This window comes from Pararge aegeria, chromosome 7, assembly GCF_905163445.1.
Source record: "Pararge aegeria chromosome 7, ilParAegt1.1, whole genome shotgun sequence".
Taxonomy (NCBI): Eukaryota; Metazoa; Arthropoda; class Insecta; order Lepidoptera; family Nymphalidae; genus Pararge; species Pararge aegeria.
Window position 1 is genome coordinate 6706387 of NC_053186.1, and position 22320 is coordinate 6728706.

General features: G+C 36.8%; 2 protein-coding genes across 4 annotated transcripts in view; one reads left to right on the top strand and one right to left on the bottom strand.

Moving 5' to 3' along the window:
- Positions 1–729: 729 nt before the first annotated feature.
- LOC120625164 (ATP-dependent zinc metalloprotease YME1L) lies at positions 730–17936 on the bottom strand. Of its 2 annotated transcripts, none has more exons than XM_039892136.1 (16): positions 17775–17936; positions 17170–17692; positions 15523–15672; positions 14857–14989; positions 14397–14499; positions 12724–12934; positions 11817–11917; positions 11004–11132; positions 9432–9595; positions 8071–8236; positions 6620–6702; positions 4460–4560; positions 3858–4000; positions 2695–2801; positions 1673–1841; positions 730–853 (listed from the first exon to the last, which is right to left on the bottom strand). In XM_039892136.1, the coding sequence occupies exons 1-15, from the start codon at positions 17808–17810 to the stop codon at positions 1688–1690; spliced, it is 2304 nt and encodes a 767-aa protein (XP_039748070.1). In that variant the 5' UTR covers positions 17811–17936; the 3' UTR covers positions 730–853; positions 1673–1687. The 2 variants fall into 2 exon arrangements, with proteins under 2 accessions (XP_039748070.1, XP_039748069.1); XM_039892135.1 differs by having other exon boundaries at positions 17158–17692.
- Positions 17937–20398: 2462 nt separating this feature from the next.
- LOC120624984 (transcription factor 12-like) overlaps positions 20399–22320 on the top strand; it is a 110579-nt gene continuing 108657 nt past the window's right edge. For both annotated transcript variants that reach the window (XM_039891866.1, XM_039891868.1), the window contains exon 1: positions 20399–20470. In XM_039891866.1, the coding sequence (XP_039747800.1) occupies positions 20413–20470 (58 nt within the window). In that variant the 5' untranslated portion in view covers positions 20399–20412. The remainder of the gene's footprint in view (positions 20471–22320) is intronic.

Here is a 22320-nt window from a genome sequence, read left to right on the forward strand (position 1 = left end):
TGAAATTAGCAAGACATAATAGCGGAGGAATGTCTGCAATTTCTTTCATTTACTTTTGTAAGCCTCATTTAGTTTTTATTGCCTTTAAATTCTTTTCCAGTTTTATTTAAATATATAGAAAGTTATCCTGGAAAGAACACTGTCGGCAATGTTTGCTTACACACAGATGACGCCAAGCGCATGTAACTCGTGTTTCGTTGGAAGTGAAGGACAGAATTAAAATACGGTTATTTAAAAGATTAATGTTGATTTCAAATTATAACTAAATATTATTTCACTAATATATTAATTGGGCTATTTTTTCAATGATGGGACGCAATTTATTAGCATGCCCTGAAGCCCGGCTAAGTTTGTTGTGGGCTTCTTCTTAGACCGGGACGCGTTTGGAACCCTCGTAGCTTTAGTTTTAAGTTTACGAATGTGGTTATCGCCATCATCTCACTACCGTGTAATTCTTATGTACGCATCAAAAGTGCCACCTGTGGGCCTACTTGAATAAAGATATTTTTGACTTTGACTTTGACTTTGCCCTATAATTAGCAGGTTGATGAAATTAAAGAACAGCAATCATTTAACTAGTTTAATTATGACAGTTTCATTTTTAATAATATTTGAACATAAATATAAAAATATATTTTACAGAAAAAAAAAACCTCTACTTAAAAGAAACAACATTTTGAACGTGTTATACTTATTTTGTATCATCGAAAAATTTTGTTATAGGATAACAATGTGTTAGGCGCTACCTGCAAAATTTTCAAAATCACTTTGCTCCTCTTTCTATAATATGTTTGTACAGTTCGAGACAGGGGACAGTTTGCTGTTCCACAGCCGGTAAGGAAGCCAGTTTAATCTGTAACGAAACAATATAAAACACTGAAAACAAACTATAACCTTGAGACATGAAATACACATAGAGGCTAGTTGGAAAAGGGCTAACTAAGACGATGGGGTACATAATTATGGTACAAGTATAGGGTTGGGGTTATTATGGCACAGCAGGGCTAGCACATGCAGGACACAAAATATATATGTATCCCCCGATTATATCCCCTGACTGGAATAGACATATCCATCTATCTGCTAAAGCACGGGAACATGGAATGGGAGAAGTTTATTCCCACTTGTGCGCCAACGCTCTGAGTTTATAATGCTGTAGGAAAAGTTAAATTTACATCCTTTCCCGAAGGAAATAATTCTTTCCTGCCCATGCTAGCCGTGAGGTGGATGGGGTATTGTTGGCCGATTGGCCCAGTGAACAGTGGCTTGCTCGAGTCGAAGCCCGTGATTTCGATTCAGAACTGCGAATGAAAATGTTGTGTGATGAACATGAATGTTTTTCAGTGTTCGGGTGTTTATATGTATTATAAGTATATATTATGCATAAAAAATTTCATTGGCCTTGTACCCAGAATCGGCCGTCTTAAAACATAAATAAGTTATTACAAACGAAATTATAATAAATGTTGTTTATGAATGTATGTTATTATCATTTTTTTATGTTTCATTACAATAAAAGTAGTGAGAAGATTGTTAACTTAAAAGAAAAGTAAGAAAAAAGCTATATATATATACGTATTATATATGTATATATATATATATATATATATATATATATACATATATATACGTTGGGTAAAGGTACAGGAGGTCATAATGTTAAGGTACTCACCTAATAACCGCGTGACTAGGCGGGCGCGGGCACCGGTTGCCCGAGCAGGCCCGTGCCAACGGGTGATCCCTGGTTGGCGGGCGCTTCTTTGCTGACACGCTGCTTGTCAGACTTCAGCTTATCGCCATTCATTATCGCCTTTATATCGTCAGCGTCTAGGGTCTCGTATCTGTAAAGGGATTACACGGTTTATTTATGTGAAGTGGCTTAGCAAGAGATTTACTCGCTCGGAATCGAGGAGTCCTTTTCGAGTATGGATTTACTTGAACATCGGAGTAAAATAGATCTTATATTAATTGTTTTAATGCTCGAATTTGTCTATAATTTAGCTAGGAATTTTGACGGAACATTAAACGATGATGTAAAAGAAAAAAAACATTAAGTACACGATTTGCGACTCTAAAACAAAATAATAAGTTCTGTCCTAAGGCTACTGATACGACGTGCTTCGTACAGGGCACGCGTGATCTCAAAAGGTGATAGGGATCTGCATTGAGATGCCACTTGTATTTTTTTAAATATGCGATTTTTAAACAAAGTCCTATGCTGTCTAACTCAATGCCAAAAATCAAGTAGATATAGGTTGATTATACAGGGTGTTCAGGAATGGCAAAAAACAAACACGTTTTACGTTTATAATATTACAAACTGTTCTTTGTCTGCGTTTATTACGGCTCTTTTTAATGCCGTGGGAACCTTATATTTAACCGGGAATATAAAGTAGCCTTTTACTCTCCGTCATTTCTATGCCAAAAATCAAGATGATTGGGTGCTTGTTGCTTGAAACTTGAAGGAAAGAAAAACCAACAAACAAACTCACTTTAGCATTTAAAATATTAATTATTTATTTTAGGATTACACCTGTATACCAAACAGCACGTTCGGATGTAAGTATAAGAGCTTTTTCCGAGACTAATTGGCTAACTATGACAGTCGACGTCTAAAAATAGTGCTGTGATTTTCTACATCAAACACTGTGAAAAGAACAACACTACTTTTAGAGGTGGGGATGACGTACTCACTTGAGCAAGGCGTCTGAGAGTGCCTTGTGCTCTTTAGCGTGAGCGCGCAGGATTGCTTTGGCCCGCTCGTAGCTCTCCGACAGGATTTTCTTGATTTCCGCGTCCACCTGCAAATCGCAATTATAATAAATACTAGTTGATGCACTCGTTTATTACGGATTTTTACAAATACCGTGGGGACCTTTTATTCCCGTGATAAAAAGTACCCTATGTTACTTCTTGCGTCTTTTTAACTCCATGCCAATAATCATATTGTTTGGTTGCATAGTTAGAGCGGAGGGACAAAGAATGTTTCGCTTACAAACAAAGCGAAAATGTATTCGCATTTATAATATTATTTAGGATTAGGAAGTTAGGAATGTTCAGGTCAGGGGAGTGCAATGTCTTTTTAAGTTTTCGTTACGGGCCAAATACCAAGCGTAATTTAGAATAACTCCTGAGTGTGGGATCTAGAATGCATCTAGAATCCAATCGCATTTAGAAATAATAGAATGAGTGTGAAAGACGCATAGTTTTCTCACTTTACAATTTGATTAATTTTTTTCTTTTTTTGTTTGTACCGAATAGGCTCAAATAGTACTGGACCGATTTTAACCATTTTTCGACTAAAAGAAAGCTAAATTGTCAGGAAAAACATAGGATATCATTCATTTTTAAATTAGAGAACCTTAACCTATTTTTTAATAATGTAACCAAAGTAGCAACATTACCTTATAAAATTAATTAGTTGATAAAGTACTTATATAATTATAACCAACAAAAATCCCCGGCAATACTGACGGTGCCCGCGGCATTTGTTAAAACTTTTATGTATAAACAATAGTTTTCTCAGTTCACGACAAATAATGAATTTTATAGACAACATTTGCTAATGCTACTACTTCTGTTACATTATTACAATTTTCTTAAATGTTTAATTATAGCGTATGTTACTTCACGATAGTTTAGCTTTCTATTTGTAATAAATTAAAAAAAAAACCGATTCAGTAGTCTCGGATCCTATATCAACTAATAACATTATTATTCCGTACTGGTTTCATCTTGACACGCGGGAATTTTCGTTTTGTAATTGTATGCTCTATGGAATTAGCAAATAAAAATTTCCGCTTTTCGTGCAAGAATCACAATGTACCAGGTGACTGTCACCGGTAGAGTACACTCACCAGCTCATTGGTGTACGGTCCGAGTTGTTCGGGTGAGGTGCGTGGGGAATCCATGGTACGGAGCCCCACCTTTTCACTCATACCCCACTCGCGCACCATGTGGCACGCGATCGACGTGGCCTGCTTCAGATCTGATGAGGCTCCTGAAATTAAGAGACCATAATTATAAAATTAAGACTTAAATAAATTTTCCATGGCATATTCCTAATACCGATTAGTTCCCATACATAAAGATTATCATCATATCAACCTATTACCGGCCAACTTCAAACCACAGGTCTCCTCCCACAATGAGAAGGGGTTAAGGCCTTAGTCTACAACGTTGGTTCAGTGCGGATGACACCACACACCTTTGAGAAAAATTATGGAGAACTCTCAGGCATGCAGGTTACCTTACGATATTTTACTTCACCGTAGAAGTAAGTGATATTTTAATGTCAAACGCACATAACTTTGAAAAGTTAGAGGTTGCTTGAATTCGAACTTTGCAATATATGCACAAAATTTCATCAAAATTTAAGAAAAATTTCAGTTTTTCACTGTTCAAGCAAGTGATATTTAAATTGCTTCAAAAAAAGAAAACAGTATTGGTACATACTTACCGGAGGTAATTTTATCAGGTCCAAAGACAATCTCCTCCGCTGCCCTTCCCCCCATCATGGTGTCCATCATTGCGAGCAACTGTTGCTTGGTTACATGGTATCTGCGGGACAAATGCAAGGTGAGTTTGTTTTAAAGATGTTAAGGAATATTAAAACATACTTTTATATTACTATATTTTTTTTAAGACTACCCTCACTCATCCATAATATTTCGTACGTAGCTTTAAAAATACTTCATCATCATCATCAACAGCCTATTACAGTTCACTGCTGGGTTAAAGGACTCTCCCAACTAGAGGCTATGCCTATAATCACCGCACTGGGCAGGCAGATTGGTGATCACAGTAGATGGTAATAGTAGCTCTCCGTTATATTCCCTTATTCGCCTCGTATGACACCGTCTGCCGTCACCACACTGCGGTAAAAATACTTAACTACTCATAATTCCGAGAACCTAACGATGATTACCGAACGGTGAACGGATAAACCCGATTGCGTTTCTGTTACGCCATTATAATATTTATTATTGTGCTTATTTAAAAATTTATATTTTCTTTAATTAAATGTATATTAGTTTATTTTTGTATTTGTCAGTCGAATAAACGTCTTTTTTTATTGAATAAAATCTAAAACGTCTTGGAAACCACCGCAGCGAGGCACAGTTCCTAAGATGCTGGCAGCATTACCCGTTTGGATTGCCCGACTAATTCGTTGAAATCAAAATTTAATTTTTTTTTTGTCATCTACAATCAGTTGATAGACTCTAAGTAGATTTTTTGAAGTTCTTATTGACTTTTGACAATTATGAGGGCCAGTGTCCTCAAGTCTGTAAAGTATCGAGCACTTCTGTCCGCTTCAGATTCTGGTTCTTTTCACAGTCAGTAGGCTGTGTGCCAGTGGATTGGGGGGTTTTAAAATTTTTATTGAATAAATAATATATAGTATCTTTTTAACATGCACTTTATACTAATATGCAATTTTACTTTAAGATTCAATTTTTATTAATACATAACTATAACCTAAAATAAACTATTTAAAAACTAAATAAAATCTAAAACGTCCTCGAAACCACAGCAGCGAGGCACAGTTCCTAAGATGCTGGCAGCATTTCCCCTCTGGATGGCCAAACTAATTCGTTGGCCAAGGTAACTGCCCGCTCTAGGATCACCGGTAGACTCGATAACCCTTTTCGATAATTCTTTGAAAAGGGCTCTTGCCTCCGGACCCCACGGTCCCAAAGTCTCTACACCAAAAGGCACAAAAATGAAGCTGCTATCCAGGTTTTCATATTTACGCCTCTTGGCCTAATATACTCAAATATAATGAAAAGATTGTTTCCATAATAAGAAATGTTAGAGGGAGTAGAGTATATATTGCATGTAAGTGAGTTTCAGCAGCGATAGTTTTGTAGTTAACACTTTCGTGGAGTACGTATGACTTTTATGTAACAAACTTACAGATTTTAAAATTATCATTATCCTATTATAAATACTTATAAAAGTGAAATAAAATCTATGTTGGCAGCGAATTGGCGCAGTGGGCAGCGACCCTGTTTTCTAAATTTAAGGCTGTGGGTTCGATTACAGTAGTGGTACTGAAAAATGTTTACGTGATGAACATTAATGTTTTTCAGTCTGTGTGTTTATCTGTATGTTATAGGTATTTATGTATATTATTCATATAAATATTCATCTTATTACACAACGTACGCTAACATTGGACCTAGATGGCTGTTTGTAATGTCGTAAAGTATATTTATTTATTTATATAAATATATAGACAGTATACATATTCATAACAATATTCATTACCAATAACACAAGGTACACTAACATTGGACCTAGATGGCAATGTTTGTATATTTATTTATTTATATAAATACTAGCGGACCCCAGCGCCATCTGCTCATGGAAAGCGTTCGGTGACGATGATGACGAGAAAGAAGTTTTAACTTCAAAACTACAAACAATTCGGGTGCATCCGCTAGTGTATAATAATACGTAAGTTTGTTAGGATGGAGATAGATTATATCCTAGATTAACACAAAGGCCTTTTATCTCGAACAAATATACGGTTCTCGCAGGATTCACGAAAAACTAAAGAACGGAGTCGCGGCCGAAAAGGTATATGTTCTAAATTTGTGAAACAAGAAAAAATTACCTTTCTTTGGCAGGTATGTATGCGGTATGGCCCAGCGAGGGCCCCCGGGGTATGATTGTGACCTTGTGTAGTGGATGGGAATCCTGGAAAAACCAAAAACTAAATTTGCAAGTGTTAAGCACTTAAAACCACTTTTAATATTGTACTAAATTTGCAAGTGTTAAGCACTTCAAATCATTTTTAATATTGTACTATATTTGCAAGTGTTAAGCACTTTAAACCACTTTTAATATAGTACTAAATTTGCAAGTGTTAAGCACTTCAAATAACTTTTAATATTGTACTAAATTTGCAAGTGTTAAGCACTTCAAATCACTTTTAATATTGTACTAAATTTGCAAGTGTTAAGCATTTCAAACTACTTTTAATACTGTACTAAATTTGCAAGTGTTAAGCACTTCAAATCACTTTTAATATTGTACTAAATTTGCAAGTGTTAAGCATTTCAAACTACTTTTAATACTGTACTAAATTTGCAAGTGTTAAGCAATTCAAACCACTTTTAATATTGTACTAAATTTGCAAATGTTAAGCACTTTCAAACTAAATTGATGAAGCATGGTGGTTCTTTGCCCTAACTCCCTCTCGTATAATTCGTAAAAGAAATTTATCAATAACCTATAAAAGTCCACTGATGGACTAAAAGCCTCTCCCAAGGGCAGACGGACTGGTGACCTCAGTAGATTGTAGTATGATGAGGATGTTTCTTCACGTTTATTATAATATTAGATTATTATACTTCCAAATAACAGCATTCTATTTATTCCAAAAGGGAACCCTTGTTAAAAATATTGACCCTATAAAAGATTAAAAAACTAACTGCATATTTTAATGTCTCTTGAAAAGCTTTAAAAACAGTTTTATCTTCCAATCTCACCCCCTTAGGAATGTTTTTTTTTTTAAACTCTACTACTCTATCTCTCTCTTAGTGTAATGCCACTAAATTTGAAAGAAACTCAAGTGCAAGTGTTTGTCCTTCTTTTACGCCCTAATTGACGAACCAATCGAATTGATTTTTGGCATAGAGTTAGTTGAAAGGACTGAGAGTAATACCCATTTTCATTAACGATCAAGGCAATTCCTAAGTAGGTAACGCACTAATAAACCTTTCACCAAACGATTTTCACTAGGCAACACATATAGCGTTACTAGTCTATGATTCTTGCCATAAGGTGTGGTTTTTTGTCATTGTATTATCATGTGACACCTTTTTTGTATGAATTTTTTATTAAAAAATAAACCCCGAATTTTTATTTTTTTCATCTATCATCCACTAAAATTCCATTTAAACTATGTGGAAAAGAAGAAAGAGGTCGCTATGTAGCGATAAGGCCGCAAAATTGTACCTTCCATCTTTTGTATTTGCATTTTTTTTTTAGTTTTCTGTGTTGTGTACAATGAAAGTATATTCATTCATTCATTCATTCATAGTTTAAGGGACATCACAGTACCTTAGTATAGAATGCAACGACCGCATGCCCACCCTCGTGGCATGCTGTGATGGCGTTGGCCTCATCATCAGGTAATTTGGAGCGTCTTGCCGGCCCCATTAGAACTTTGTCCCGCGCTTCCTCTAGATGCGACATGGTCACCGCTTTCGCGCCTTCTATTGCTGCCCTGGTGATGAAAAACATTTTTATTATAGCAATAATTGGCGGATTAAGCAATCTTACCGGTTTTTAAATATTTCTATAATATGCATTTTAAATTTAAATATTTCCTCAAACTGTAAGTTAAGAACACTTTAATTGATAATTAATTCTGTTGCCATTATAATCCGTGACACAAGTTGATCTTAAATAAGAATTACACTGTGCTTAACAGCTGAAAATGGTTGTCACCGTGTCATTTTTTTAAATAAAAAACTATGGAATATTAATTGAATTTAAATTTTTCTGTACTACTATGTACTATTTATAGCAGCATAGTATAGTCTACGCCGAAGTGAGCGTTGTGGTCTCAAGATCTCGGATTCGATCGAAAATTTATAATTTCTTGATTTTTTCAGATCTCGCCAAATAGCAGGCTTTGGCCGTGGCTAGTTACTACGCTACAGGTAAAGAAGTACCGCCAATCGTTTTAGCATTCCGGCAATACGTCGCGTACAAACCAATTTTAGGTATGGATTAAATATACATAACAGATAAGCCGCCTACCATCTTAGCACCCTACCACCAGGTGTTATTGCAATAGCTAGCTTGTAGCGAAATAAAAAAAAACCGCGGGGCAGAGTTTTGGGGATTGTCGATAGAAGTAAAAACGAATTCTATTTGAATATATACACAGTATACATGTAGCTCATAGGAAGCGTGCGGTGATGATGTCGCGAGTTCCACGCAAATTCAAATTCAAATATATTTTATTCATGTAGAAGGTCTACATTACAGGCACTTATGAAGCGTTCATACAATTAACATGTTACACTAATGTTAGTGATGGTGATAACTGTATTCGTTAACTTAAAACTAAAGCTAGGAGGGTTCCAAACGCGCCCTGGTCTAAGTAGAGCCCACATCAAACTTAGTCAGGTTTTTTTTTGTTATCACCATCTCACAGTCTAGTTAATGTTGAGCTATAAAGTTGGAGCAATTTATACCCAAGCTTTTTTATCATACACATAATCCTTAATATTAAAATAGGACTTTTCTATAAGCTTACGTTTTATGTAAACTTTGAACTTATTGAGACTATTTTTGTTCACCCAAGGACACATATAGCTAATGAAAAGCGTTCGGTGACACGAGTTCCATGATTTTTTGGTCACACATTGTTTTTGAAGAAGTTTTCACTTGAAAAAGTTGTTTGGACTCACTTGAGCGCTGCCTGGTTGACCATGCTCTCGAGGTCGGCGCCGGTGAAGCCTGTTGTACCCCTGGCGAGCGCCTCGACATCTAGCTCCGGTTGCGCGGCCACCCTGGCCACGTAGAGGCGGAGTATCTCCAGACGGCCGCCGTAGTCCGGCGTGGGCACTGACACCTGGTGACAAACGCATAACTCTCATACCGGTGACAACATATACAAGATACGTCCGGGTACCATTGCAGTACCGAATGGTAAAGTAATGCATTGTACGACAGCCAGCATGCCTAGAGTTCTCCATATTTCCAGTCTTTTTTTTTATTCCACTACAAGTTAGCCCTTGACTGCAATCTCACCCGGTGGTAAGTGATAACGCTAACCTTTTAGAGAATATGGTAGTCGTCGCCCCACCATAATTGGTTTTTAAGCTCTGGCGTAATCGCACTAGAACAATAAATCGCGTCTGTGTCGGTAGGGTGGTAACTAGCCGCGGCCGAAGCCTCCCCCGAGACCAGACCAGAGAAAATTCAGAAATTATAAATTCCCAAATTGCCCCTGCCAGTGGGGCCAGTGTGTTACATCAACTCAAACCTTCTCATTCTGAGAGGAGGACCGTGCACTACCATGATGGTGGAAGTGCAGCTAGAGTTAGTGGAGTTTCGACATTATCTAAGTCCCGGGCCCCAATATTCCTTGTTACAATATAAAAGCTTCATTATTTTTACTCATTATTTGGACATCATTGTGAACGACAAAACATGATTAAAAACAAAATGTTCATCTATTGATGAGCTGATGGAAAATATATTTTTTTCAAATTGAAATCAATTTTTGAATTTGAAGAAACTAATTTTGGGCCTTACAAATGCTACGTTGTTATCTACAGGTTTTTCTGCCCAAAACTATTAATACTAGTTGCATCCATGAGCATACTGCACCGTCGGTCTCGCTAGTGTAAGCTCGTAAGACTGTAACGAAGCAGCGTGGTGGGTCAATGCTCCAGAACCCTCTCTCCTATAAGAAGAGGACTGTGCCCAGCAACGGACGTTTATAGGCTAAGGATGATGATGATGACATGTTGTCATAATTGTCATCAACTATCTTGTGTATAACGTTTACCAACAAACGTCACACAGTAATACTATACTTTCTATACTCATATCAAGATTATTTAAGACCCTAAACCACATTAGCACTGAAGTTGATATTTACTCTGACTTGTTATATAAGTTCAGAGATAAGATATTTTTATCATGGACCAATTGACCCTTATTTGCTGTACCTTGATTTATTTATTAGTGTGTGAGATATGTTGTTATTATATTATATTATATTATATTCTCATTCACGATACCTTTTGTTTTCATGTTATGGTGTTATTGTATATTTTCATATGCTGTGTTTACTTTTAAGAAAACATTACACTTAAATAGAATAGTTAAATTTTAAAAACTGTTGTATTAGTGTAAGTGTTTGTAAGTAAACCTAATAAATAAAAAAAAATAAAAAAATAAAATTAATAAATATGGAAATTAATATGTAGGCATCAAGAGTGCCCACTATATGCTTATTTAAATGAACATACCTCAACATCGAATCTTCCAGGTCTTAACAAAGCTGGATCCAAGTCATCCCTGCGATTAGTGGCTCCCAGTACAATGACACCCTCATTTTGATGGAAACCGTCCATTTCTGAGAGCAGTTGATTAATAGTCTGTGAAAATAAAACAATTACTTTAACTATTTTAAATTATGAATGAATGAATATACTTTTATTGCACACCACAAAAAGTACAATATACAATATGGCGGCTTTATCGCTTCATAGCGATTTCTTCCACGCAACCAATGGCGAAGAAAACAAATACAGAAGAAAGGTAGGTGGTGCATATATATGCATGATCATTCCAAATTGGCAAAATATAAAAATATTTCTATATATTCTGGGATAAAATTTGGCCTATGTGAATTAAGAGTTAAAGTATTTATAAATTTGGATCAAACTGGTTCAGACATCGTGCATCATCATCATATCTTAAAGGTGTGTGAAGTCCACCAATCCGCACTTGGCTGCGACTGCGGCTGGACTGCGGCCTTAACCCCTTCTCATTGTGGAAGGAGACCCGGGCCGGTTATGGGTTAATATGATGATGATGAATGAAGAAGGAAGGATATATTTGGGGAACCTATAAGTAACGGTTTAATTCATATTTGAACTTATGCAAACCTCATACCGAACATATAAAACTATCCGACAATTTATATTACTGTCGTGCTGCAAATTACTAGCTGGTAAATACGTTGCATACCAAAAGAACAGATTGTTTTTTTTTTTTTTTGAGCTTGGTATAAAAATAATTGTCCTTGAACTGAATAATAAAGAACCTTGTTCTTTTACCTGATTAGCGTATGGATGTAGTACACTATTGGTCCGCTTAGCACCGACCGAGTCTATCTCGTCTATGAATATGACACAAGGAGCGCGCTCCTTGGCAGCCTCTGGAATAAGTAAAAAACAGAAGATAAAACATGTGTTTTACAGAAAATTTTGCGTTTAGTTTCGAGAATGTTACAGGTCGGTTCTGCACATTCTTCAGGTGTATCTAGAACAACATGCAGCTTGAATGGATTAAAATATTTTAGTACACAGCCTGGCACACATACTGTCTGCAATTAGTATATACAACTTTTAACAAGCTAATGTTTCTGTTTTGGAGGTTTATTAATACAGGTTTTATTTGGAAGCCAGCTATAAAATCAATACAGGCGTGGCCGCAGGCAGTGGCGTGCATAGGACCTTTGACCAGGGTATGCATAAAGCAGGAAGATCGCATTAACTTGAAAAATCCTTCCCTTTTATGAGTTATACCAAAAATTTTGGGTACGCCACTGGCCGCAGGAATACAGGAATTATGCGTGGACGAGTAGATAAGCCAAAACATTCTTCGACAATATATATATTAACAAACCGGCTTGTAAATAAACTGTAAATGGGTGTTTATGAGTATTTGATAGTTTTGAAATTTGATATATGGTACCAAACTATTCCGCCCTCATCGGTTTTATCAATGTCACAGAATTCAAATAAAGAATTTCAGTGTTATTGTCTTGTCAGATGATAATGAACCGATGGAGATTGGTACATGTTTTCTTATGATAATTTCTGTATTAAATAAAACCAAATATCTCTTTGCTATTGTTTCTATCACTGTCATAGTAATTTCCAGCCTCATACAATGAAGAAATTCTTCGGAAACTAGAGGAACTCCACCAGTTCATTGATGCAGCGCTAGTGTAATACTCACTGAACAGATCGCGCACCCTCCTGGCTCCTTGCCCCACCAGGATCTCGTCAAACTCGGGCCCCGCGGCGTGGAAGAACGGCACCCGCGCCTCACCAGCCACCGCGCGAGCCAGCAGAGTCTTGCCAGTACCCGGGGGTCCCACCAGCAGCACCCCTTTGGGGAGCTTACCCCCCAGCGAGGAGAACTTTTCTGGGGATTTGAGGAACTCCACCTGGGGACCAGAGAGCCTTTAAGTCTGATAGAAGGCTCCAGCCGTGCAGCCATCACCACAGCCCTACCGACAGAGACGTATAACTGCCGTACTCCTAACAGTTTAGCAAGTTAACATATACCAAATATATATGTTAGATAAAACGAGAAAAGAAGTTGGACAACAAAAAAAATAATAATAAAAGGCTTTATTAACAATCTTATAAATTACATTTTAACTTATTTCAAAAAATTACGTTTTATAATAGACACCGGTTATTTGATTGTCTTGCTCTGCAGCATAGGCCTCCCCGAGCATTCTCCACAAAGAAGTTGGAAAAATAACATCATATAAAACCATTTCCGGCTACAGGGCGCGGGTCTCCACTCACAATGAGAAGGGTTTAAGCTGTAGTCACATCCACACTGGCCTAGTCATCCACACTGGCCCAGTACGGATTGGTTAACTCCACACACGTTTGAGAACATTACGGAGAACGCTCAGGCATTCACGTTTCCTCACTATGTTTTCCTTCTTCGTCGAAGCAAGTGATATGTAAATTGCTTCAAAGCACATAACTTAGAGGTGCGTGTTAGGAGTTTAACTCGGCCCCCAGGAAAGTAAAGGCGAAGTTCTAACAAACATATAGGACAAAATATAAGGTAAACAATTATATCCCCCCGCCGGAAATTGAGCAGTATAGATCAAATTCAAATTCAAATTCAAATTCAAATTCATTTATTTCAAGTAGGCCTACTTTATAAGCACTTTTGAAACGTCAAGTATGCATGTTTGTGTGACTCTACCACCGGTTCGGAAAGCAGATTCTACCGAGAAGAGCCGGCAAGAAACTCAGTAGTTGCTCTTTTCCAACATCAACATTTACAATCATTTTGCTATCTTGCGGGAGATGAGAGCGAGGCTGGCTGCTTCCATTCTACCTTGTCATTGAGGAATTCATCAAATGTATAGTAACCTCGCTGTACTAGATGCGTTTTTACACATTTTTTAAATGTATGCATTGGTAGGTCAAGAATTTCCTTAGGAATCATGTTGTAAAAGCGTAGCAATAGCAATAGCTCTTTATCCTTTCCTGTATAACAGAGGATGGCTGTGCCTAGCTATGGTTCATTAATAGCCTAAGGACGAATAAATCCAGTACATCTTGCGTTATTTTTCATCCATTTCGGTCGGTCCCCAGCGACATAAAACCACTTACGTACCCTATTCAACCCCCTTGAGTGTGAAACTTTAAATGGTCTAAAAGCCTCAAAAAAAAGGGCTATCAAGATCAAAAAATCTGACTGGTAGTTCTGGAGAGATTAGCTTGTTAGAACAAACAAAAAAGAAACAAACTCTTCAGCATGCCAAGCGGCCAAGTGGCATTGAAGTTTGCAACGTTCTGAAATCTGATCTGGTCATGTCACACTATTAAAAGACTACTTTAGCGTGAGGCATTTAGAAAGTGTCTCTTTACACTCACCACATCCTTCAACTCCTGCTTGGCCTCGTCCGCGCCCTTGACGTCGTCGAAGGTGACCGAGATGTCCTCGGGGTCGACTTCCACCTGGTTGCCGAGCTGAATCCTGCGCATGTTCACACACATCCACTGATTATAATCTGCTAAACATCGCTAACTGCCATCAACGTTATTATATATACTTAGATTGTACTAGCAACCTATGTGTAATGAATAAGGGCTAGAAACTCATAAACATATACATAAACTCGACTACAGAACAGGGTACCGAATACTGGTGTGGGGAGTCTGGAGTCTCACATGACTCAGGAGTTAGCCAATTCTGTTTTACTTGCGCGCCGGTACTCTCAATGAGTATACAAAGAAGTGGACTCTCTATATTCTCATTTCGAATATACTACAGTGATTATCGCTAACAGGTGATGTGAACGCTGACCGAAATGCATATAACCAATTTAGTTACCGGAAAACTGTCCCGCTGACGGAGGCCATGAGGCTCACGAAGATGGCCAGGAACAGCACTATGGTCAGTAGCTGTTGGACTAGCTTCAGGTATTTCGACGCCTTGGTGCCTCGCACGTTGTCTGGGTGTGAGCCTGCCAGTAAAGCACATATCATTGATATATGCCAGCAAAATAATTGATTGTACAATGGTGATACGGTGATGCGCTCAACCGTAGAAGAGGAAGATATTCTTAGACCAGGGCGCGTTTGGAACCCTCCTAGCTTTAGTTTTAAGATAACGAATGCAGTTATCACCATCGCATAAACATACGTGGTAACATGTTAAAAGTATGAACACTTCATAAGTGCCTGTGATAAGGTCCACATGATTAAATCACTTTCGAATTTGAATTTAAATTTGGAAACTCTTCCTCCGAGCCTGACCAGGAAAAAAAAAATACAATTGACTTGAGAACCTCCTCCTTTTTTGTAAGTTTAAAACACTTATATAAGTTTTCATATTATGACATTTTGAATTAGAATCAACCCAGTTATTTAGACAGAAAGACAATTTTAATCCATTTAACAAGATTTTATCCCTTGAAGAAGACAAAGATGAAGAGAAACAGCAATGAAATCTATGAAGTGGTAAATAGATATAATAAGGTAAGAATTATTTACAAACCTGCTAAATATCCCTCGGCAAAAGCGATCTTAATCTTATCCTTCTGTTGGTGGGTAAGCAAAGTGTGCTCGTTGAGAAGCTTTTCTAGCCTTGGTGCCACATCTGGGCCTAAATTAGTCTGTTTGTCTGTTGACTCTGACACATTTAGACCTGGAAACAAAAATCATCCCTATTAATAACACAGAATTATTGATATGTAACATTGCTTATGATTTTGCATTTATGATTAACAAATAAAATGTTAAGAATAGATTGCTCTTTCTTGAATAATCATTTTTGAAAGGTTTCATGAATTTAAATTTGCAGTTCTTCAGTCTCATACTATGTAACCAAAATGCTTTGGAGAACCTGCATTATTTTACAATTTTAACAAAAAGATATTTAGAAAGATTCTCTTTTCCCACTTTTGCTAGTTCCCATTAGTTTATTTATATATTGTCAATCAATAAATGCCCTACAACTTGGATACAATGTGTGTTGATGCCAGTATCATGTCAATGTACAAATGGACATTGTCGGAAGATGGTAAATATAAATGGCAATTGTCCCATTTATATTTACTTTGACAATAAGAAGGTGGAACTTTCTTAGAGTAAACAACAATCATAGTATAAAATGGCGTAAGATTTATATGTTTTGGTAATAGCACATTAAAGTGGTGAATTCACTTAGCACCTCTAACTTTTCTTAGTTATGTGCGTTTTAAATAATTAAAAATCACTTGATTTAATGCTTTAAGGAAAACATTGTGAGGAAACCTGCATGCATGCATTTTGGCAAAGGTGTGGAATATGGCCTACACCCCTTCTCAATGTAGGAGGTGACCCAAGCTGTGTACTGGGCCAATAATGGGTTGATGTGATAGTATTTAAAATCAGAAATAGCAATATAATGAAATATAATGCATAGCATAAATAAGTTGTGCTCAATTTTCATTTACACTTTTTGTTTATTCCATATCATCCATTGAGTTTTGTCTATGTTTCTACCTAAGTTAAAACCAGCAATATTGAAATGTAAATAGACAAGGGGTAGGTAGTTCTGATGTTACAAATTCTGTACTATAGATTTTTCATCTTCTAGGAACAATACCTGCTGTTGACAAACTTACGCATTAAAACAAGGTAAATAGGGTCCGTTACACTTCTGTTGTTAGCAGGTTTTGATGCCCAAATGTAAGTACATAATTGTAAGAGAGCAACATTTTAATTAAGTAAAGCAGAGCTTGCTACAATCGCCTAAAGCAGTATTATTTTCAAATTACAGTTTTATATTAAAAACTGTGAAGTCTGACCAGAAGTCTAACCTTCTGTGTGATAGCTAGTTTAGCTAATCTTGCAGAAGGAAGATTCTGAATGCACAACACATGATAAAGATTATGCATGTTTACCTGCAGAATGACAATGAAGTAAATCCTATAATTAAAGATGTATTGAAGAATAGCAATAAGATTATTGCTATAGTGAGTTATTCAAGTATTGGGTAATATGCACAGACACCATAAATGTAGCCAATAACAACACTTACCCATCACACTATAATCATTTAATTCATGAGCAAACAGGTTACATAATTGGAACATGCTTTTGATATAGGAGTACTGGTGCTGATCTTAATAGTTTGTAAAATACTGACCCAAAAACTTACGCAGTCTATTAATAAGGTTGGGGTTTCTCTTCAAGTCTGCATGTATACCTCTTTCAGTCTTGAAACCTCGAACTTGTATGCTATGTTTAAATGTATTATCTCTTATACTCTTCGATAATAGCCCAATGAAGTTGTCTGTAAAGCTCACTCTGGGGTTTCTGCTGCCAAAATCGACTGTGATAGCCGGGGAATCTAACCACCCATTTTTATTCTTTTCAAATGAATTTGAGGATATGTAAGATACTTTTTTAGCAGATTGTAGGGTGGGTACCTGTGTAAGTGCACTTCTAGAGGTTGCAGCAAGCGCTGCAACCGATCTAACGTCAATATTACGCATTTCCGCCACGGCATTCTTATCTAGATGGTGCAAGGCCTCCTCAAAACTCTCCGGGCAAATGCTTGCATCATACAAAGCTGCTGCACCCTCTTTCCCTTTGACATCCTTGTTTTTAGCGTTGCTTTGCTTCCTATGTCTAAATAGACTTGAATAACGCGACGATAACTGGCTAAAACTTACTAGAATCTGCAATAACAAAGGTTATAATGACAAACAAATTTTATGATAACCCAGCCATAATTATGGTGATTTTAGTTAAAAAACTTGCCTGATTTTGAGTGTTTATAGAGTTCAATGAGAACATGTTACATGTAGGTGAGATGGTTGTTGCGTTTTCATAGAAAGTGCACTCGAAAATTTTGTAGGTGATCTTTTTCTTACGTCTTTACGTCAAACCGTAACAAAACATGGCGATTGGTGAATTTTATGATTTATCTGTATATTTTAGTGCAGGACATGTAGATTTCATATAATAAACGATGTTAGTGTTCGATAACAGAAATCGATTATTATGAAAGTATCTTGGTTCAGGTTAACTTTTCTTTTGTCCATTGTGCATTTTCATTGCATATTCTAAAAATAATCATATTTGCTATCAGCAAGCGAATTAACAAAATGATGCGAATTATGTTTTTGCTGTATGTCTAAGGCTTCAGTCTGGCACTCGGCAGGGCCATTTCTCAGGTGACTACAGTATTCCACGCTGGTTCGGATTTGAGCCTGGTAATGTATAAGAAGCTTTCTTGGTAACTATACCAAAAACGATACAAAAGTAAGCAGACTGGGAAATAGCAAACAACATAATGTCTCCGATGGGCTATTGGATCCTTTCACCCATTCAAATCCGCAAGTACCCACATTTTTACCCGCTCTTCTACATTGCGGTGGGGACCATCTTATACCATGGCTGGCAGTATCTTCAAAGCATGCCTAGCCTACAGATACATACCACTAACATGGTAGAAGTAATATTTCTACCTAAACCAGGTAAAAGTGACTACATACAAATAAAGCCTTTTGGTCCATAAGCCCCCTATCCCTTCTACTAAAAACTTTAGAAAGACTTGGAGATCGATACCTCCGAGACGGAACACTAAAACACTTACCAATACAACAGCTTCAACATGCTTACAGCACGGGTAAATCCACATAAACGGCTCTGCACTCAGTTGTTAGCAAAATAGAACACGAATTGGATAGGTAAAAAACTATCGACTCTCGGTGTTTTTATAGACATCGAAGGAGCTTTCGACAAAACAATAATCAGAAGTATAGATGTAGCTCTTGCGAGATATAAATTAGAACTAAGGGTCAGCAAAAGGATGACAGGATGGAGTCTTATCCACCATCCTATGGAACATTGTAGCTGACGACCTGATAGCAAAAATAAACATACGATAAAGATTGTACAAGCGCCGGCTTTTATTTTACATCAACATTGTACTGTCATAATGCCTATCAAATCAATCATCAAACAATGTGATCTTAAAATTGGGTCCGAGGTCACAACGGAAACTAAGGTAAAAACGCAGCCAACGAATTAGCGCGGCGGGCAACATCACTGAAGGCAGCTGGGCCAGAACCAATCATACCAATACCCTTCAGTGAATACAAAACATGGCTCCACAAACAAACGCAATCAACACACGAGTCTTGGATTAAAACAAAAGACGGCAAACACACGAAGGAGGCTCTACCAGATCTCAACCCACGACTAACATCCAAATTACTGCAACTAAACCGGATTAAATTAAGGACAGTTGTAGGTATGATAAAAGGCCACTGCCCACTAAACAAACATCTTTTCATTCTAGTTATAACTGCAAGTCCCGTAAGTCCTCGGTGCATAGCATGCATGGAGACGGATGCAAATCCGATAAACGTAATTCTCCAATGCAAGGAGTGGAAGAACAACGCGCAGCACACCTTGTCTCCTCAGCACTTCATGAGGGACTCGGCGACCTGCTAAGCTTCTGGAGTGAGCTCGGCTGGCCGGAGTGATCCAGCGAACAGCCGCATCAGCGGCCGCACGTATAACGGACGGATCAGGCCAACCAAGTACGGAGACAGGCTCGGGAACAAAAGAAGAAGAATCTGCTGGTTTCTAAGCGGTATCGACCTAGAACACTTCATCGCTTTGCGGCATGTTTGGGCCGTGGCTGGTTACCAACCTATCGCCAAAAAATAATTCTAGAGAAAGTTCAGAAATTATAAATTCCCAAATTTGCCTCGCTGGACAGCAAAACCGGGACCTCCCACTTATGAACCAAATACTAATACGCTCTGTGGCGTTATTTCAAAGCCTTATTGTTACTTGTACTTGTAAAATAAGGCTTTAAAATAACAGTGATAATTTTATTTTTCCTAGAAATTACGAAGTAAATTTTTTTGATTCACATTGTCATCGCATTGTTCCAGATGTTATTTGATTTCTAAAACATTGTAATTATGTGATTGATATTTCTCAACACAAAGAAAAAATCAGCAAAACTATTATTGCTATCGATTTCCTTATTTTATTCTAGGAGCCTGACGATTATTTACTGGTCTGTGCTGGCTATGGGGCGGCTTCTTCACTAGAATCAGTGGCCTGGTACAGATAATAAAGTAAGCTCCCTATAGTTTCTGGAGCATGTTCCAATTATCACATTAGAAATAAATAATTTGAAAACAATAATTGTTGTAATTATGAAAAGATTATATAATTCAAAGAACAATTCAATTAAATCATATTTAATTTGAGAAAAAGATTTAATTTTAACTTTGAAGCCAACAATCAATGAAAATTTCAATTTTTGTCTCTAATATTTGGAAATTCGGAACGCGAAGAATTTAATTAAACTCTCTTGTGTCTATGGTTTATTTGGACAGTAAATTCCAAAATGGCGACGAGCGATGACGAGCCTATGCATTTATATGAGGTTTTTCAAAACTGTTTCAATAAAATAGCAAATAAACAACAAGGTGAGTGAGAAAATGCATACCGTGGCCTATCGCGCGATCCTCAAACAAACCAAAGCGGGAAAGTGCAGTGTTTCATTGTGAAAATCGGCCAAAGTGTTTGCGTGTTATGCCATAGCAGTGTTGTAGCTGAACAGCATTTTGTTAAAATGCGACCGAAAATGCCGTTTTGCGTCTCCGAAACCAGTTTTCCTACGTTCCTAGAGAGATAACGCAAGTGTTTTAACCCATTTTGTCGCCTCGGAAGCGTGTTAAAAGTCTACAAAGCCTATGTTTTGGTTAGGCATGCTATTGTCAAAAGTATCCATTGTGATCGCTACATATCATTTGTATTTATTGCAGATCACTGAGCAGGCTTTGTTTCAACGTTTACGAACTATAGCTATACGAAGGTAGAACTATACCATAATGCTAATAATAATCCATTCATTTGTGAAATAATACATTTTACTATCATGAATGGTTCTACCTCGTGAGAATATTTTTTATGTAAATTTTGACGGCGTTCAATTGAGATTTTCACAAATGTGACCGTCCGAAGCGCCGATATAGATAGCAAATTACCTTTTTTATGTTCTCTTTGCGCGTGTTTACACGGGAAATGTTTATTTACACAACTTAGGCTGACGTCGTGTTGGGACGTACAAACAACTATAGTACTACGCTATACCTCCACGTATATTTAAACGAAGTGCAGCATGTATCATTTTATTAAATTCTATCATAATTTGATAGTAAACATATTCCATATTATTGAATAATAGAGACTAGATTGATAATCTTATGGTTTAGTGGTTAAGTTGTTTATGGATCTAGGGGTCTCAGGTTCGATGCTCGTTAAAACCTCTAGATCTGCTTTTTATCAGCTTGGCATGTTAAAGAGGTGCCCTGAGTCATGCATCTGGTTACAATAGGTTGAGGATGCCGGTTTTGATAGAAGAAGAAGCTTACAAGTATTGTTGATTTCAGGTTCACCTTAGAATTACAAACATTAACACTCAATTTATCATGTAGGAATAATTATGCAGTATTTTGCCACATGTCAATGTCAACATTTAAAAGTTTCTGTTGGTTAAAGTACTGTCGGTAAAATACTGCATAATCGTACCAATATGTAGAGGAGAAACTTATACCAACTGTTGACCCAAGTATACAAGATAGTATTTTTGAAATGTATTGCACATTGTACAAGTCATTTCACTAATAGTGGTAGGAATTCAATTGTTGTATTTTATCATATCGGTTGAAAAAACTATAAGGTTATAAAGACCTGTTTATTGTGGAATTGGAATATTTTATTTTCAAAAAGATTTGACTACTCCACACCAATCACAGCATATGTGAACTGTGCAGTCTTTTAGCATTTTTGATTCAAAGTAGGTACCATCATTAAAACCACAATTATGCATACAAATCCAGTCAAGATTATTTAAATAGACCTAGCAAATGCAGTTCTTATTATGGAATCTTAAAGAATAATAACCAAAAGCGGAATTACAATGACTTTTTTGTGTTAATTACTTGGTAATTTGAATAAAATAGCAATGATTTAATAAAAGTAGTAGCAACAGTACAATTTATAATTAAATTTTTAAAATGATATTGCTTAAATAAACTGTAATATATGTAAATTAATAACTATATGAAGGAGACATAAAGTTATTGACTTGGAAAGACAAATTAATTGTTGACCATGAATTCCTCAAAGTTTAGAGATGGTAGAATTAAGTAGATACAGAAGTGCTTATGCATTTGGTTGCCTAAAATGGATAATTATTGTAGTACTTGTGTTAATTTCATTACACAACAAGTTTGCTTGGGGCTCAAGTGAGGTCACTTGATGTAAAGTTATG

Excerpts from the sequence above, each read along its gene's own strand:
- LOC120625164 (XM_039892135.1), bottom strand. The coding sequence starts at position 17,810 with ATGTTCTCATTGAACTCTATAAACACTCAAAATCAG. Across the intron at positions 14,990-15,522 it reads TGCCGAGGGATATTTAGCAG|GCTCACACCCAGACAACGTG; the intron begins GTTTGTAAATAA and ends CTTTACTGGCAG. Across the intron at positions 8,237-9,431 it reads GTCAACCAGGCAGCGCTCAA|GGCAGCAATAGAAGGCGCGA; the intron begins GTGAGTCCAAAC and ends TTTCATCACCAG.